The sequence below is a fragment of the Mchenga conophoros genome, linkage group LG16 (assembly GCF_057382185.1).
Source record: "Mchenga conophoros isolate Kocher_MC1m ecotype Shallow Benthic linkage group LG16, M_conophoros_male_GT1.1, whole genome shotgun sequence".
Lineage (NCBI taxonomy): Eukaryota > Metazoa > Chordata > Actinopteri > Cichliformes > Cichlidae > Mchenga > Mchenga conophoros.
Window position 1 is genome coordinate 23619080 of NC_140541.1, and position 14220 is coordinate 23633299.

At 40.9% G+C, this 14220-nt stretch overlaps 2 protein-coding genes across 6 annotated transcripts; one reads left to right on the forward strand and one right to left on the reverse strand.

Annotated features, from left to right (window-relative positions):
* Positions 1–1239: 1239 nt before the first annotated feature.
* On the reverse strand, positions 1240–8600 carry ppig (peptidylprolyl isomerase G (cyclophilin G)). 2 transcript variants are annotated; one of them, XM_085249331.1, is made up of 13 exons: positions 8453–8600; positions 7813–7879; positions 6676–6750; positions 6482–6589; positions 6302–6346; positions 6124–6211; positions 5968–5997; positions 5729–5868; positions 5457–5631; positions 5187–5372; positions 5015–5105; positions 4753–4892; positions 1240–3115 (listed from the first exon to the last, which is right to left on the reverse strand). In XM_085249331.1, the coding sequence occupies exons 2-13, from the start codon at positions 7871–7873 to the stop codon at positions 2119–2121; spliced, it is 2136 nt and encodes a 711-aa protein (XP_085105457.1). In that variant the 5' UTR covers positions 7874–7879; positions 8453–8600; the 3' UTR covers positions 1240–2118. The 2 variants fall into 2 exon arrangements, with proteins under 2 accessions (XP_085105457.1, XP_085105456.1); XM_085249330.1 differs by having other exon boundaries at positions 8430–8584.
* Positions 8601–9202: 602 nt separating this feature from the next.
* On the forward strand, positions 9203–14047 carry fastkd1 (FAST kinase domains 1). Of its 4 annotated transcripts, XM_085250405.1 has the most exons (16): positions 9203–9515; positions 9617–9800; positions 9906–10045; positions 10123–10191; positions 10270–10395; positions 10485–10883; positions 10972–11082; positions 11231–11362; positions 11443–11929; positions 12012–12126; positions 12202–12330; positions 12428–12559; positions 12665–12778; positions 13278–13422; positions 13507–13621; positions 13741–14047. In XM_085250405.1, exons 2-16 carry the CDS (start codon positions 9708–9710, stop codon positions 13822–13824), a joined length of 2391 nt encoding a protein of 796 aa, XP_085106531.1. In that variant the 5' UTR covers positions 9203–9515; positions 9617–9707; the 3' UTR covers positions 13825–14047. The 4 variants fall into 4 exon arrangements, with proteins under 4 accessions (XP_085106531.1, XP_085106529.1, XP_085106530.1 ...); XM_085250403.1 differs by having other exon boundaries at positions 9203–9533; positions 9617–10045; XM_085250404.1 differs by having other exon boundaries at positions 9584–10045.
* The last annotated feature ends 173 nt before the right edge of the window (positions 14048–14220 follow it).

Below are 14220 nucleotides of genomic sequence, written 5' to 3' on the forward strand. Positions count from 1 at the left end.
ATATGTTCTCATACCACTGTTTTGCTGGTCCTGTATTTTTAAAATGTGAATATTTAATGGCAATGTTAAACTAATATATAACTAATATATTGAGGAACAGAAGAGTAATTCACTTTGGTGTCTCAATGCAAGAAGGTCCTTGGCTTGAATCCACTAGCTCATCTGAGCACAGGTAACCATGTGATGGACTGACAATCTGTCCAGCGTGTGCCTGTCTTGCTCTATGACAGCCGAGATAGGCCCCAGACTTCCCACAACCTCTTGTGCCCTACTTGCAGTACTTTCATATCCCACTAGGGGGCCACGACACAAACTGTGGGAACCACATGACCACTGCCTTGAAGGGAAAGGGCTACACTAAAACATTGCTGCTTTATGCTGATGTCAGCATCGTTAATATAGAAATGTAGTGTAGTACATTAATCTTTGTGTCATTGTGAAGTCATGTTCTACTTAAACAACGTTTTAAAGAGCTCAAACAAGGAACGTGCTTATGCACCCCGATAACTAATATATTGCTCTGAAGTTTGGAGATGATCCAAAGGAAACTTAAGCTTTTTCATAATTAGTATGATCCTGAACTTTGACCTTCAAGCACTATATACTAAAAGTGCATTTTATAATCTTTACCCATATAATTTCAGCCAATTCTGCTTCAAACTTTAGCTATATAAACTATAAAACTTGAGATTTTAAGATACTCGAAGTTTCACGTTGCATGAATGTATCAATGTGAGGTTGTGGGGCATTGTATTATAATACAAAAAGTGTGTTACACAGCCCTCTGTATGCCCTTTTATATAGTACTTGATATGGTTTCTAGAATTTGTTTTTTTAAGGTCAACTTTAACCTTGGGTGCTAAGAATAAGGGTGCTTGGCCAATCTCGGTACTCATGTTCCCCAAAGCCTACTATATATTGAAGGTTGAAGATTATACATTTTAGGGGAAAAAAATTACATCAGCTTTAGCCGTTATGGCAACAACAATCACACAAAATTTGAAAACGATATCTTGAAAACTGGACACTAGACTAAGACAAACAGAATTCATACTCCCTTGCTTTGAAGGGAGTAAAAGAACATCACTCAGAATTTGTTATTTGAAATGATGGAAAGATGACTCATCCAAACTAAAAATAACCTGGGAACGGATTTCCACTGCAACGACAGAGTGATACAACCACTAATGACTCACTAATAACGGTATCACTTAACGAATAAAAACAAAAAACAATGAATTAAAATCAAACAGAGCCTTTTAATTCTTCAAACACTCCAGCAGTTCTTAAAATCAGTTTGAACCAAACAGAACAGAAACAAACTGCTTTTATCTTATACTTAACAGCTTGGCATTAACATTTTCTCTTTCAACAGAATTACAGTAAATGGTTAAAAAAAACAAACAAAAGAAACATCATGGGTGTACATAATCTGACACACAATGACAAAGATGAGCATGCAAGACGAGTGTTTTCTTCCAGGCTGATTGACATTAAAATAACTCGAGGATACCTTCAAAATCTTTTTCTCCCCCTCTTTAAAATTTTTTTTAAAACAAACTAAAATCAGAGAAAATTTTAAGTCAAGACAGAATTACAGATTTTACCACATGATGTAAAATTCAGAAAAAAAACAACAACAAAAAGAAAACTTGCCTCCAATCTGACTTCACGCGATTAAATAATGTAAAATTTAGAAGAATACCTGGTACGTTTACAGCCCTGCCTGTGCAGTACACACACTTTGTAGTTACAAATCCTTTGTTTCTAGAATGGCTCCAAAATGTCAGCTACCAGTTAACTGTGTTACACACTCAGTGGTGGACAAACCCACAATCCCCATAAAGTCCAAACTTCAGCCAAAGGTTGAGGATGCTACAGTTTGCACCTTCAGGTATGAGCCTTTTTAATTTAAGGTCTTTTCTACAGTCTGTTATCTGAATACCACAGTTATTTAACAGTCAAGTAATTAGCTTTGAGGAACCTTTTACAGTCATGTTATCTTTGGCAGAACTGTTTATTTTGTACTGTATGAGGACTGTGATTGTGCCCCACTGTAGATGGAAAGCTGACGCTGCGTACTACATATACGCTGTAGAAAATAAGAACATTGCGCGTTTAGTTGCTGTCAGAGCTGGAGCTAGACCCCGACCGATTCCTCTTGCTATCATTTCTATCTTTGCCTTTCGTACTGTCTGGTCTTTGGCTGGCCGGGCTCCTTCGGTCTTTGGACTTGTCTCTTCTTTTAGAATCTGGGCTCCTATGACTCTTCTTTTTCTCTTCTCTGTCACTCTCAGAGCTGCTGCTACTGCGTCTCCTCCTCTGGCCGGCAGCCTCTCTGTCTCTGACTTTTCTATGAGAGGATCGATCCCTGCTTCGGTCTCGCCTGCCACTCCTGCTTCTCGAGCGCCTGCCTCTGTGCGAGTCCCTAGCCTTACTTCTGTCTGGGCTTCTTGTTCGATGTTCTTTATCCCGGGATGTTCCTTGTCTCTTACTCTCCCTATCACTGTTGTGTCTTCTTTCCCGACTCCTGCTGCGCTCTCTGCTGCGCTCTCTGCCCCTCTCTCTGCCCCTCTCTCTTTTTTCTTCTCTCTCTTTTGATGCTGAAGTCCTACCTCTGTCTTTGTTTCTGCTGCTTGATCTGTGCTCATCCTTTTTGGCAGCTCTCTCTTTACTTCTGGACTTTGTCCTGGTTCTCTCACCATTTCTACCTTTTGTGTCTTCTTTATGCTTTTTGTCAGACTCATGACCCTTATTTCTATCTTTACTGTGATCAGATTCTGCCTCCTTTTCTTTCTTATGAACATTTCTATCTTTGCTCCTTGAGCGACCTCTCCTCTCGTCACTTCTGTGCTTGTGACTCTTCTCTCTGCTTTTTGACCTTTTCTTTTCTCGGCTTTTACTGCGACTATGGGATTTATCCTTTTTCTTTGCCTTCTGTTTATCATGCTTCTCATCCTTCGCTACAGTATCCTCCTCCTTACTTTTAGATCTATGAGATCGAGTTTTCTTGTCTTTTTTACCCTCAGTTGTATGTTCAGCTTTTGAACTTGAAGTCCGTCTTTCTCTTTTCTGTGCTTTAGCAGCCTCATCCTGACCCTCATTCATGTCACCTCTGTAAAAGAAATAGTAGAAAAAGAATAATAACAATAATAAACTTTAGGAGTTAGACAAAACATCAATTTGGCAGACAAAAAAATATTTTAAAAAAGTAACTTTTCTGTTGTTTTGTTATATAATCAAGTGCACATCCACTCACCTGCCACTTTATTAAGTACACCTGTTTAGCTGCTAATATATAATCTGTCAATCACATAACAGCAATTGAGTGTATTTAGCTCACCTTATTATTGTTAACCATGCCTGTCGTTTTATGAGCACAGTGTACCCCATGTTCTGATGGTTGTTCCAACACAATAACATGCCATGTCACAAAGCTCAATCAGCAAATCATGAGTTCACTGTACTCAAATAGTCACCAGATCTCACTTTTGGGACGTGATGAAAGTTCATCATGGGCGTAAGGCTGGAAAATCAGCTACTGTGTGATGCCGTCATGTCAATATGAACCAAAATGTCTGAGGAATGTGACCTGCACCTTGCAGAAGAACTAATACAGTTCTGAAAGTAAAAAGGGGTACAACAGTACTAGCAAGGTGTACTTAAAGAAGTGGCCAGTGAGTGTACATGCACCATGTGATATAATGTTGATGCCTGCTCAGTAATCCAGGTAATTTCATCTGGATGCATCATTTTTAGTGGGAGAAACATCTCACTCAGCTAAGTGACTTCTTCAGTCTGAAACTGGGATATCATATGATATGGGAATTTTATTAAGTATGCACCATATACCACATGTAACTCTATGTTGTGTATGTCAATAATAATCATATTGAGTATGCATTTGGGATTGAAAATATTTAATTTTTCTAACAGACAAAACTCATAGGACGAGTCAGAGTGATGGAAGCCACCTCAAGACAACATGTGCATATCTGAAACAAAAATGATTTAGCAGGACTCTCCCTGCCCTGCAAAGTAATTCTGATTAAGGGTTTTGAGAGTGGTCAAATTGAGTTGTCATTTCTGAGGGGGGAAAAAGCCACTCACATGGCTCATTTATTAACTAAAAAAAAAAAAAAAAAAAAGTCTGTCACATCTTTATGTATTAAGAGTTTCAAAGGTACTGTAACTCAAAAGAAATGGTTTAGGCCCTTAAAAGTTTTAAAAAGTGTTATAGAAATGAAATCATACATGTTGGGAATAATATTCCAACAGTTTAAATATTCATGCTTTTTCAGTGGTCACTGCAGTTTACCAACAGCTTGTCTGTGGTCATCTCAGGTACAAGGCTCGAGGCTCAGCAGGTTCTCCGTTTTATGACAAACACTTCATCTCTGCTAGGTGCACAGCAGAGGTGTCAATATTTACCAGCTTAGGAGGAAATGGAGCTAAAGCTGCTGATTGTCAGGATCCATTTGCAGTGTTCACAACCTTTTTACTGCCCTTTCAATTGCTTTATATTTTTTAATATAAAGCAATGCAAAGACCGTAAAAAAAATAACAAAAATCATACATGCACACTGCAATGTATGCTTTTTAAATCTGAAATATGGAGCCCAACAAAAATTTCTTCTCAAGTGCTTTAAAGTGGATTAAGTAAAAAAAACAAAAAAACAAAAAAAACAAAAAACAAGTCCTGCCTACAGGGAACTTCTACAACATCTTTGACTTTAGGTGATATCATCTTACCTGTCACCCTTAATCCATCGCTCTCCTGTGACTGCCCTCATCCTCTGACGCTGCATCTCCTGTCGCCAGTGTGGGGGAGTTTCACTGCGCCGAAAACGATCTCTAGACCTTGAACGAGAGCGTGATGGGGTCCGGTATCTCTAGATGGGAGAAACATAAATCAGCATCTTCAACATGCCTGTGCATAAGTAAAAACAAAAAGCTTGTTATAAATAAATCGTGCTGTATGACGTAAAGTGTGCAAAACGTTTGGTCCACCTACCCTTGGACCCCTGCCTTTTATCTTCCTGCCAGATCGAGTCATCACGAGTCTTCTGTGATATGTTGATTGAGAGTTGTAAGCTGCACCAGTACTGTAGGTGAGAGAAGGCGTGAAAATGAACAAACTGTATTACTTTTTGATATTTGTGATATTGGCTGACTCTCAAACACACCTTTGTCTTGGTCTTTCGTCTTTATTTCGCTGATCCTTGTTAACCTCCTCTTTTGGCTTCTGGGCTATCTGGGGACTTATCCTCATAAGGAATCGATTTTCAGGGATGGGTGGGATTTCTTCAGGACGCACTGTAGATGTAACCAACTCATCTTGTTCCTTCTCTTCAGCACTTTCAGCTTCTGATCTGTAAAGATTTTGTGGGTCAGTAGCAAGACACTTGGTGCCATTTACACAGCAGACAGTGAATAGGTGAAAATAAATGAAGTACTTCTTCTTGTCCTCCTTCTGTTTCTCTTTTTGCTTCTTTGCCTTCTTTTTCCGCTTCTTGGATTCTTTTTCTGACTCTTCGCTCTCGGAGGACGACTCTGAGGAGCTCTCCGAGTCACTGGAGCTACTGCTGGAGCTTGATGAGGCCCTCTTCTTCTTTTTTGCATCTTTTTTTGCTGCAACAACATAAACAGCATTATTATGATGACTGAAACTCATTTTAAAAAAAACCAAACAAACAAAAAACTTTGAATATACTTTATTTAAACACACCTTTAGATTTGGGGATGAGCTCTCCACAGTTCAAAACTTTCACCTCAGCGTACGGTCGGCTGTTGGGGTCCGTCTTCTGGCTCTCCATGGTTTGAATGACTTCTTGGCCAGAGATCACGTGACCAAAAACCACATGCACACTGAGAAAATAAAGTGGTAGCAATGCCTCATTACATGCTGCGTGCATTGTGCATAATGGGATTAATTAATAATTCAAAATGTAGTTGGGAGGCACTTACCCGTCGAGATGTGGAGAAGGTTTTGTTGTTCTGAGATGTGAAAGCAGGACATTCAAGGGGAAAAAAAAAAAAAGAAGCATCTAATCACTTTCAAAGTTCAGAAATGCAACTAATAATGCACGATGTCAATTACAGGTAGGAACAGATGTTGCTTACATGAAAAACTGGGATCCATTTGTATCTTTACCCCGATTGGCCATTGACAGCAGGTACTCCTTGTTGTGTTTGACTGCAAAGCTTTCGTCTGGGGGGGAAAAGGAGAAGATTGTACTGACATCTTGAAGCCAATGTCAGTTTGGATAATAACTGATGGCATTCACAGTGGCCTCTTTACCTTCAAAAAAGCCTCCGTAAATGGATTCGCCTCCTCTTCCATTACCTATGATTAAAAAAAAAAAAAAAAAAAAAAAAAAAAACCAACAAAAAAACCATGAACCATGAAAAAATCTGTTGACTCATAAGTAACACCATCCTTCCATGTCGAATATAAAATTTACAAGTCCTGTAAACTCACCTTCGCTGAAGTCTCCTCCTTGAATCATGAAGTCTTTTACAATTCGATGAAAAAGGCATCCTTTGTAGTGGAGCGGTTTCTGAGTTCCCTTCCCAATGCCTTTCTCACCTGGACCAAACCACATATCTGATTAATAACCTGTGCTGTTAATTGTCATCATTTGTGGAATAGTTTTATTGAGTAAATTCCTTCACCTGTGCAGAGACATCTGAAGTTTTCACAAGTTTTGGGACAGATGTCTGCAAACAGCTCCACCACGATTCTGCCAACTGTGAGGAGACAGTGAGATCAGAGAAATTTACTTCTGTGTAAAGTACAATGGAGCACACTGATCAGTGGTTACAAGAAGCGTGAATCACCGAGTTAATCATCACACAACACAATAATCTCTTTAACCAAACAAGAAGAAGAGAAAAACAAAACAGACGAGGTTATGTATCCATTCACTGCACTGTTAGTCTGAGTTTCATCATTATAATTTAATCTATACAAACACCTTTTTTTTTTTTTTTTTTTTTTTTTTACAAAAGAACAGGTGTTATAGGTGCACAAAAAGTAATTAATTTTTAAATTTACTAGTACACATCAAATGCCTTGATTAATAGTAAGGATGGTAAGATTTGTGATGACACAAGACTGCTCACTTTCTTGCAGAAAATGCACAAAAAAATAAAATAAAATCCACTAGCGCTTCTAAAAGAAGTTTTTCCTGGTCTAGAGTTCAGGATCTGAACAAAAAATGGAAATAATGTTAATAAAAGGACTGTGTAGATGTGTGCAAGTTGAACCCTGATGGAGCTTTCATCTGACAATATAATATAAACTGGCATTGATGTAGTTCCAGACTACACTGAGGCTATTTTCAGCCAATTTAATAAACAGTGTGTAGTGTTCATATACTGAAACATTTTACTACCCCATTCATGTCTTTAAGGGCAGATTACAGAGTACTGTTGAACAAAGCTAAAGATTATTGCCTTCACTTGTCACATTTTTTGACATCCATATTTTTCCCTTTGCCAGCTGCTGACTAGCTTGTTTTGGTCAGCATTAACCTCATCTTCAGACTATGAATTAACTGTGATGTTTTGCTCACTTGGTTGATCATGCAACCCATCTATAGTCCTCACTGCAGGGGACTTGGGTTTAACAGCTTGCTGTCTGTCCCCTCACTCTCTTCCCACCCTCCTGTTTGCCCTGTTCTATTCAGTACAGGCAAACCCCCCCACAAACTTAAAGAAGACCGAAAGAAAATAAACCACGTGTGTTTTCTTGGTAAACCACACAAGGCTTAAAGTACCAAAAAGCAGCCAGAATTTTTTCCTTCTTACCAAGTACATTGCTGATTCCAATGTCAAGGAAGCAGCGAGGGCGCTGTACCTTGATCCCCATGATCACCTGAAAATGAGAAACAAGGTATGAACACAAGGATGACAGAACATCGAACAACCCCCACTCTGACCATTAAGACCTTACCAGTAACTTCATTCAGGAGCAGAAATTAAACACACGGGTGGCTTCTTTAAATGTAACATAAAAGTTCACTTAAGTTCTGTTCGCCTGCATGATATCAATACAAACAAAGTACCGATACAGTTCCCATGCGACTTATAGCAGCTGCATTATCTGCAAATTAGCCTCGGCTAGCTAACCGCGCGATTAAGTATCGGTCGACTGGTTGAGCGGACAGCAGACACACGTTTTCATGCTTAAAAATAACAAATACCGACGCTTACACACACTCACTAACGTGGACCTTCACGTTACAGTTTCACACGCCCCCCCACCGTATCTTTTTAACGGCAGGCCTAGCGTTAGCATTAGCATTAGCAAGTCACCTATCGTTAGCCGCAGACATGTACATAGAATTTACTGCAAGAAGTGAGCGGTACATTTTCAGCAAGTTTAAACGGCGCATAAAAGTAAGACTGACGCAACAGTACATCACCTGGAAAACCGAATATACCGCACCGTAAGGCGAGCAGCTCTCCCAAACAAGCAAAATGAAGTTTCATTCAGTGCTGGGCTCAGTGTTTTCTAAAGATGGCGCGGCGAGGACGTCAATGTGTTTCCAGAGCCGTGCACCGGTCAGGGCGTGGGGCCATTTTTACCCTGAAACTGGCCTGGCAGGCGCAAATGCTCGATTGGGCTGCCGAGTCACTTTCCTGCAATGACATAAAACCAGTTACATTTGCCGTTTCATGTTGCTAAAAATTGCGACCACTTCATATCCATAGTTTATTGCGCAATTTTGTCTTGTTATATTGTATTTTATGTTACTGAGCAATTCTACTTTATTTGAGCTACTTTGTTATACGGTCGGTTCAATGTTTTGGTTACTGTAAACAAGTAACATTTTGAATGACTAACAAATAATTAACAATTTAGAAGCTCTTTCTGCTACTGTTTATTTTATTCATAAGACACAATTACGGTTTAGCATCTTCAAATTTCGATTGGATAACTATAAATTTTGAGCATTTAAGCATTTCAAAATTTTAATTCACTCAAAAGTAACAAGGATTTTGACACATTAAGTCGAAACTTCGACAAAGCTTTGCCTGGGTAAAGTTTTTTTTTCCATCACCAGAAACAAACTTTCATAAAATAAAACAAAATATGTTTTATCATATTTTACCTTTTTCTATTGATTGATTGATTGATTTGCAAGAAATCATTTAAATATATAAACCTGAACGAGCCACTGCCTGAAAGCCCTAATCCAGGGTTTAATAAATACTCATTGCCTTATGTCACTGCTACGGAAGTAAAACTTCAGCGCACACATGTAGGGTAAATTTGACTTTGAGCCGTTTTTATTACCTTTTTGTATTAAGATATGTGATGCACGAATCTCGATTATACACAGAAATCTAGGCAAGAATGCAGCTGTAAGGGCAAGTCCGAGGTTGTTGGGGGGTTTAGGTGATTGCTTCTTTAAACACGTGAGGCAGCAGCCTCCACTTCAGTCCAGTGGTTACCAGTAGAAAGCCTCCGAGCGGACAGTTTCTTCACCAGCTTCTTGGTTAAAGAGGTCAGCCCCTCATCCCGAGTCAGTGTTTGTTTCTGAGCATAGTTTGAAATGTTTTTGTGTTTTCGCAGACCATGTCATGCAGGTTGTTTTCATCCCTCCAGACTGTAACTGTGTGGGGTTTGATCTCAGCTCACTTTGAGGAGGTCAGAGCAGTGGACACAGGTACAATGAAGAGCTGAGCCCAAGCCTGCGATGATGTTTCGCCTCCGATCTGTGAACTCCTGCCTCCGTAGGCTCCTTCATGGAGGGGCGGTGACCAGAGACCAGGTGCTGGAGCAGCTGCAGGTGTGCTCTGCTGAAAACCATGTGTTTGATGTAGTGGGCAAGAACAAGGCTAAGCTCACAGTGGACCACGTGAACTATGCTGTGCGGTTGCTGTGGCAATTTCAGAAGGAGAGACCGGAGATGCTCCGGACTGTGGACCTCATCAAGAGTCACCAACAGTTCCTGACTCTTCGGGTTTTGGCAGAAAACAAAATAGATCTCATGGATGACTTCATGTTGATCGATATCCTCTACGCTTTTCTTAGGTACATGGTCACACATTATCCAGTGTATTCAGTTTATATGACTGCAAAGGTTAACATGCATGCTTTCCTTCTAATAGGCTGAATATGGAGCCACATGACTCTCTTATTCAGCAACTGGTTTCAGAAGCATGGCTAAGAATAGACCGGTAAGAAAATGTTGGCTAATTTAAAAAAAAGAAAATTGTGTAATGGTTAAAACACAGTCATGATTTACTTTTTTGCAGGTTTCCAATGGCTTCTCTGTCCAAATTTGCTGTCTGCTTAAATGATCAGCACCTTCAGCACAGTCCTCTAATGGGCCGCATAACCAGCATTGTGAATGAGAGGCTGCCAACTATTGATGATGCCAGGTTTGTTGGGCGACCCATGATTTATCAGTGTTTTGAATATAACCACCTCTTGTTGTGTCGTCACTCCCCCCCGCTTTATTATGTTTCAGGATCCTGACTGCTCTGATGATCAGCGTGTCATCCCTGGTGTCTCCCCAGCTGCGGGACGCTCTCATCAGCAGAGCCGATCACCTGCTGCACACCACGGATCCCTCGAATTATAACATCCCGCGACGAATGGTGCAGTTTCTGCGCAACATCAAGTACATTCACAGACCGCTGCTGGAGAGGTGCAATGAGATCTTCCTGCGTAACATCCCCAGACTGGATGCAGAGAATCTCAGCATCATCCTAGGGCTGTATCAGTCACTGCAGTTCAACAACTGTGACTTCAGGCTAGCTGCTAAACAAAAGCTGACCGAGCTGATCGACTCGAGCATCGATCCTTTCTCCTTCACCAAACTGTTTGTTGCTCTGGCCCCTATGGCTACTCCAGAGATCAGAGAAAGGTTTGTTTCATTATCAGTAGCGTGATATGAGGGGAAATCTCTTTAAAGCAGTTCCCACTGACCTGATATCCACTTTGATTCTTTACAGGTTGGAGAACACTGCCCTCTTGTTGGCGGATGAGCTCAATGCACAGCAGGCACTGGCTGTAGCTGAAGCACTAGAAGAGATTCAGAGCAGGAACCATAGCTTAATGAACAAGTGAGTTGTTTATGTGTTACCACCTGTTACAGTATGCCTGGTGTTGTCTTCACCTTGTGTGTGGTGTGCCTTATAATCAGTTCCTGGATCAGAGCCTTTGTAGCCTGACAGTAGAGATAATCAGTAACTATAACTAATCATTTTTCAGAATTGCATCGGTAATCCAGAGAAACCTTCACCTCTACAAGTCAGTGGAGGTGGCCAGAATCACACAAGCCCTTTTTCTGTTGCAGTATCAAAACCCCGAGCTCTTCGCCACACTGAGAAACATTTTGATCAAGTAAGTGTCTGCCAAAGGCGCAACTGCTGCTTCACAGTTTATTTGGATAAAATGCAGACTGACGCCCTTCTGTCTCTCAGGTTTTTGGAGCACAGCGTCTTCCCGTACGAAGTGACCATGCTGACCCGTGTGCTCTCCATGCTGCCCTGTCCGCGACTCGAGGAGGCCGTGGTCTCTCGGGTAGACGCGGTAGTGGAGCAGTGTAATCTCAGCGAGCTTAACACCATTTCTTTTGCCGTGGCCAAGTGGGTGCGCAACGATCAGTCCTACCGCCACAACACTCACAGCAAGTACGTGCGTCTGCTGCAGACGTTGAACCGCTGCGGGCACGAGAGGCTGCAAACAGCCGACCGGCTGGACTTACTGCTGGATGAGCTCAAGTACGTCTCGGGCGAGTGGTTTGAGGAAATGCTGCTGGACGAGACCATGATCACGCTGCAGAGGATGATCGACCAAATAAACTGGACCAACGTCTCCGAACTGGCCTTCTTCCTAACCAGGATAAATCATCTCAGCCCTCCTCTGATGGACCGAATCGCCAGTGTGACTGTTGAACACATCCATAAGGTGCTTCAAGAGACATTCATTGGATCACTATGTTAAATACTGCATACTGACATCCTCTATTCTTCATGTCTCTTTTTTTAAGATTCACTACTCAGCAACATACGCCACACTCCTCCCCTTTTCTGTCCTTAACTATGACCCTCCACAAGTAGACGATCTGTATGATGCTTGTATTAAGCGCTTCACTCCTCATCTCAGTAAGTTATTATGTGTGATTGCAGATAATTTTTCTTTCTTATTTTTAGGCTTACACTCACTGTATGTACTTGTAGGCTCCTTTGACCCACATCTGCTGGTCCTCCTGGCATACTCCTTGGCTGTAGCTGACCATTTTCCCGAGGAACTGATCAGAGCAATTTTCAGCATAGACTTTCTGGGAAAGCTGGATTCACAATTGGAAAGTAAGCTGCCAGTTTCCTTAAATTTGAGCATCTGTGCCACAGCTTCCATAGTGAAATCTGATGGGACTAATATAAGTGTTTATATTGCTTCCTCCAGCCCTGCCCGATGCGCTCAACATGCGGACACGACTGCGGCTCATGGAGCTCAACCGTGCCGTGTGTCTCGAGTGTCCGGAGTACCAGGTGCCTTGGTTTCATGAGCGCTACTGCCAGCAGTTGCATAGGAAAGGTAAGAGGATGCCCTGAAATCAAATTTTCTCTTTTTATGTAGGCTTGGTTTAAAACTGCTGCAACTTAATGCTATATCAGTTACATGGGAGTTGTTTGTTTTTAGGGAATGGCTCTGTGAGTCCTGTGCAGCAGCAGATCCACAAAATGCTGGGTGAAGTTCTTGGAGGCCTTAATTGTGTTCAAATGGCAGTTGTTACGCCATATTTTTACACCATAGGTGAGTAATATGAGGTGACCGTATTTTCTTACACTGTTTTTCTTTTGTAAAAGTCTTTAAATGTATTGAATGGACTGATTCAGTTCAAATATTATCAGTTTAACTCCTAATTAAAAGCCTTTCATATAGTTATATTAAATTTCTGGTCCTGAAACGACATGCATATGACACATGGTAGGAAGCAGTCTTCAATCAGCACCACAGGGTCTGTTACTACAAAGGAGGATTTTGTCATATCCAGATAACTTAAGGGTTAATAATCAGTTGTTCTGTTGCCAGTACACTCGCCAGTAATTGTGATTGGTCCGATGCTGCCAGTGCCACCCCTTTCTTATGAACATGGGGGAGGGTTAACTTCGCAAGTTGATAACTACTTTCTCAGGAAAATACCATAAACAAATCCTGATCCAGATTTCCTTCTTTCTCGAGGAGCTCTGCACATGATGTTGTCACGCAGTCTCATTTTTAAAAACGCGACACGTCACTTTGTCTTTTTCAGACTTTGAATGCAAACTGGACAAACACTTGAAGCCGCTGTCCTACATCGAGCCAAGCACACTGCAGATCTCAGACAGAGGAAAAGTTCACTGGGACACAAGCTCACTGGAAAACATCAGGGATGAGCTTCCAACTGGAGCTCAGCGGTATGGAGATCCTTATATGTACTTGTATTTACACAGATCAAGGATACTTAGTATGTTGACATCCTCACTTTGCCTTTTTCTCAGTGTCGCTGTGGACTTTCTTGATTCAAAGTACTTCTGCAAAAACACTCATCACATGAAAGGTGAAGCCCTGATGAGAAAGAGACACCTTGAAATTCTGGGATACCGTGTTGTTCAGGTGAGACAGTTTTACTCTGGTTGATGTTAAATGTCGTTCTCTAACTGCATCCAGTTTAAATACTAGCAATATTACAATACACCTGCTGTGCAGTAATTGGTGATGTTTCGGTTTCGCAGATCCCTCACTTTGAATGGAACTCTATGGAGCTTTCAACACAGGATGCCTGGAAGGAATATCTAAAAAAGAAGATATTCAGATAGCGTTCCTCCCGAAAGCCCTTATTTATAAAATCATGATTGAAATGTTGCTTTCAGCACCGAAGTCGGAGTTTCTGTGACTGAACACGCAGCACAGAAAATCCCCACATATTTAATTATAGTCTAAAGTTGACATGAGTCTACCTCATTCACCTTAAATGAGATTGTGTATTATGTGCTTTTGTAATTAATAAGATTTTTTCTAAATAAAATCTGAAAAATTGTATTTGTGCTTTATATTTTCAATATTTAGATCAGTGAACTTTTGCAAAAAATGACTGTCCAGCTTTTAAACATCATTGCATATCTGTTACTTAGAACTAGTGTTTTAATGCATCATTATATGTTTATGCTGACACGTGTCAGATTGCACAGGGCCACACAAGAGTGGAATCCTGA